A 4,795-nucleotide genomic window follows, 5' to 3' on the forward strand; every position below is an offset into this window, starting at 1 on the left:
GGGAGGAGGCGAGCCAGTTAGGGTGCGATGTAGCAACGACGAAGGATGTAACTTTCCTCTAGTTCCTAAATGTTTACTCCCCGCTCCCACTATCATGATCTGAATTCTACCTAGCAAGTCTGGCTAGACCAGAGGATGTGCACTGGTACAGATAGGAACTGGAAATACAGGGAACCCAGGTGGATGATCCCTACAGGACCAGTGGTGTGAGTGGAGATACTGGGAGGGTAGAGGGAGAGTGGGTTGGAGAGAGGGAACCGATTATGAAGCATCTCTTCTTGAAGGAACCACAGAGGCACTTTCAGGTAAGTGTTGGATGGCTAACTGCAAGATCTATAGTTCTAATCTACCAGACACTCATGGGGGGAGGAGGAGACTGTCTATTCCCATACAGATTTACAGTCTTTGGAAATGTTGTACAGGGTCTCTATGAGTCAGAATTGATTGGATGGCTTTTTTCGTTGTTGTTGCTCTTGAACATTGAGGATATGTGAGAATCTGGAATACCTACTCTGCATTGCCACGAAGATGTGCTTCATACCTTCAATTCTCGGAAAGGAAGTTTTTCCTTTCCCTTCTGAACTGATAAACATAAATATGAGGGCCTAGACTTGTGTTCATAATCATTTAAAAGGCTTGTACTCACATACAATTCTTCATTTTAATGTGGATCTTTTGATAGGATATCTAGGAATGCATAGATCATAATAAAAAAAATTCATGACATGTTTGAAAGTAAACTTTCTGTAGCATAAAAGTAAGGTTAGGTTAGAAGAAATATAGCCAGAGGGCTCCTTAGAGGCCAGGATGTCAAGACATTGCCTTACATATTTTTGATATTTTTTCAAGAGAGACCTGTCCCGGGAGAAGGACATCGTACTTGGTAAAGTGGAGAGGCAGCGCAACAGAGGCAGGCCCTCAATGACATGTAATGGTGTGGTGGCTGCAACAAGGGGCTCAAGCAAAAGAGCAAGCGTGAGGAGGATGGGTCTGGACCAGGCAGTGTGCGACTCAGTTGTGCGCAGGGTTGCTATGGGTTGGAGCTGACTCAATGACACCTAACAACAACAACAACAAACAACAGTAGCAAAAAGGAAGCTCAAGAAACAAAAAAACTAAAGAAAATAAGTTTGGGCCAAACAAAATTGGACCAAGAGATAGATACAAACTCATCAGTTTCTATGAGTAGAAAACAAAATATTTGTTTTTTGCTGAAAAATTAAGTGTAAGCATTTGCAGTGTATATGCTTTAATACCATTGTCAAAATAATGTTAAAATTTTCTTTGTGTATCTATGTGAAATTATGTGGGGTGTTGACTAATAAGATTGAATATCTAATATGAGACTAAATCAATTTGATTCTAAAGAATTTTCTAATATCTTATAATTAGGTTGCAAACCAGTGAAATGAATACATAAAAATTTTTATTTAAGAATGTTTCCGCTTCCATCATGCAATCAAGTATTATTGGAATTAATAATGTTTTTTAAAGATCACTATGAAAAAATCTTATTGCAAGGTAATTGAAGAACATTTAAATGAAAACCATATTACAAAATTAAGAATGGACAGTAGATATTTACCAAAATGTCTCATCTTCAAAGTAGTTTTTATATAGGTAGTTGATAAATGACAGGTGTTTTTACCTCATTTTCTCAATTTAAGTTCTGCTGAATTCCCATACATATTCTGAGCTTTAAAAACATGTATACGTTTGTTTCTCTGAAATGTGGCTTTTGAGTGAATGTGAAACTAGGTCCTGAAGGAACAAATTCTTTTAGGCACAGTACTGAGACTTTATCTTCCTGACCAGGCAACTCAAACTGCTAATGTACCAGCCGTGTTTCATTGCACAAAATAAATGGTCTGATGGTCATACAAGCACAAAGCTTATTAGTGATCATTTTTCATTGTGTCGGTCTCCTGTCTCTTGTCCAGAAAGAAAACTGGTGCCTTAATGATTGTAACTATTATAATATAAAGCTAAACAAAGCACCTCAGTTTCTCTCAATCCACTTCTTTCTATGCCAGAACTTGTTCCTCGCATATATGTCTTGTGTTGTTTCTGACTGAGAACAAGACATCATTTAAACAAAATACTTTGGTGAGGAGTCCACATTTTTGACCTGTATCCTTAATCAGATGGATGTAAGTCAATTGATTTGATGAGGTTTAGATCATTTAATTCAGATTTTTAAATAATGATGATATTGACTACATTTCTTTTTATATTCTGAGAGGTTTAGATAAAAGTTTGAAAACTGAGATTGATCATGATAGCTTAAAAAAGTATCTTAATAAATATTTTCTGTATTCTTTGATATATTTTTGCTTAAGAACACTCTAAATGACAAAACAAATTCTGGAATATTACCTTTAAGGTTATTTAAAATATACCATTAAGCTAGAGTAACAGGATTTTATAGTAATTTACATGGAACAAAATGCTTTCATATTTGGGAGGTCATGTATTTCAACAATTTTTTGAGTCAAATCAAGAACTTTTGTAGATTTTATTTTATTTTTTATTTTCATTTTTGGTCTATTTTTCTGATTCTTCTTATGAAGGAGCAAATATGGGGGGAGGATATACAATGCTTTAATTCTGCTTTAAAGTCTGTATTGCATACGGATTTTTAAGGACAAGAAGGAATGCTTGTTCAACAATGGAAAATGAGAATTGAAGACACAGAGTGTGTAGACTGTACATGGGTGGGTAATACAGAAGGTAGGGCAAAGATTCTTTACAGACAATGAACCTTTATAAAGCACTAAAATTTTGAAGTCAGAAGGCTGCATGTGGTATATCACAGAGGTGTTAAGAGACCTGGTTTGAGCCTAACTCTAGTCCTAGTTAACCAAGTAACCTGGGATCCTACTTAATCCCAAAGTTCATTCAATAATGCAGTTCTAAAGATCACATAGAACCGTATAGTTGGAAAAGAGGTAAATAAACATAACGTGAATGAACAAGCAAACATATTGTGAACAAATGAGAGAGACTATCTATACTTGTACATCTTGCTAGAACCATAGGCTTCAGATGAACTAAGTCAAGGCATGTAAAAACATACGTTCAATCTTCACAGACTTGTTTAGTAATAGACATACTGGGGGAATCATTCTTTCAGAAGCACTTCAAGACTGAAATGAATTATCATTTGAAAATAGTCTCTTATGGGCTATTTTCCCAAAGGTTGCTCAGAATTCTTGTTAACTATTTGTTCATGTTAATATTTATAACCTAGTAAGACTCTGTAATAAAATATGTCATTACATGTGTAAGAAAAAAGATTAAAGATTTTATTTAAAATGGTCATATCTCCCCATACTGTTTTCAATGACCAGACAAGAATATAGGACAGAAGCATTTCACCAAATCACTATTTATACCTATGCATTTTACTAGACCCCCGGGTTTCAGATGGTCTAAGCCAAGGCACGTAAAAACATATCATCAATTTTCATCGACTTGCTTAGTAACAGAGATACTAGGTGAAAGAGACCCACCTTCAGAGCAAAGGGAGGAAAGACCACCAGCCCCTCCTAAAGCAAAGAGTGTCTGGGTGAGGGGAAGCCACAGATGGTAGCTGTGAGAATCATGCAAGGACACACCCTAGTTTTCCCCTTTTATAATCGGGTGCCTGGAAGTCTTTTTTCCCTCCCTTCAGGGTTATAGATTCATCAGATAAGAGAATTGCCTTATCAGATGGGATCATTAGTTCTCAAAACAGGACATCAATTAATTTGGAATTGTTTTAATCTCAAATAAGCCTCGGTAGGTTTAAAACAATCATTAATGAGTACTTATTGATAACTGAAATTTGAGATAACTGAAAGTCATAACTTCATGCCTGTGTTAATGAGCATGATGAATACTGACTTTGTTGCATTAACGAGTAAGAGCCCCCAAAGAACAAAGGGCAGCATTTGCTTTACCACTCTGAAACCACATGCCCTGCACTCTGAGAAGCCAAAGGGTGGGTTGGCAGCATGAAGCAGAAGGCACTGGAACTTACCTGTCATAGTAAATCCACCCACGAGCAAACCAATATCTCGGCCACCAACTATTATGGCTTCACTGCGTTCTTCTGCATTGCCGCTGTTTTTGGTTCTCCATGCAGCCCATATTCCAACCAGCAATATTAGAAGGTAGAATACAATGATAGCTATCAGCCCCTCCACATGGAAAGCCATTGTTGCTGGATTCTTTTGCAGCAGGCTACTTCATTAAGACTTCTAAAGAAAATATAGTATTATGTTTTAAGTCAGCCAACAGCCACACACACATAGGCAGTCAGGAATAAACCAGCCGGCTCTTAAGAGACACCGTGCCACTTTAAAAAGGAGCAAGCTGAGATCACATGTTAAAGTAATAGTTACCAACAAGTGTCTACTACATTATTCTAATTCTAGTTCGCAATTCGATGTGGTTTAGTTTGCAAGAAACATACCAATTCTGAAAATTTGACTTCATGAATATTTGTAAATATAAGCTTAATCATTTAGGGTTTACGAAATAATTTTAATTGAACATTAATCTTGAGTTAAACAATCTTAACTCAGTAACTCTACAAAGAAATCTCAGACTATGGTAGAGCATTTGCTTATTGAAACTAAGCTAGTGTTCCACCTAGAAATAGTTCGTCTTGTCTAAAGTGCACCATAAAGAACATCCATTCACTGAGGCAGTCACCTACCTATCCTTTCAAACAGCCTCCGGAAATCCTCCCCAAATAATCTAGCATGCAACCATATGAGGGATTTACAACAAGAGATAACTTTAGAACATT

General features: G+C 36.6%; 1 protein-coding gene across 1 annotated transcript in view; it reads right to left on the reverse strand.

Moving 5' to 3' along the window:
• The window catches only part of SLC5A7 (solute carrier family 5 member 7), a 30,445-nt gene extending 26,238 nt beyond the window's left edge, over nt 1–4,207 (reverse strand). Inside the window, exon 1 of the mRNA XM_004704324.2 lies at nt 4,022–4,207. Coding sequence (XP_004704381.1) covers nt 4,022–4,199 — 178 coding nt within the window. The 5' untranslated portion in view covers nt 4,200–4,207. The remainder of the gene's footprint in view (nt 1–4,021) is intronic.
• Nucleotides 4,208–4,795: the final 588 nt, after the last annotated feature.

The sequence above is a fragment of the Echinops telfairi genome, unplaced genomic scaffold (assembly GCF_000313985.2).
Source record: "Echinops telfairi isolate 266 unplaced genomic scaffold, ASM31398v2 ScPeMD7_7467;HRSCAF=8505_1, whole genome shotgun sequence".
NCBI classification, from domain to species: Eukaryota; Metazoa; Chordata; class Mammalia; order Afrosoricida; family Tenrecidae; genus Echinops; species Echinops telfairi.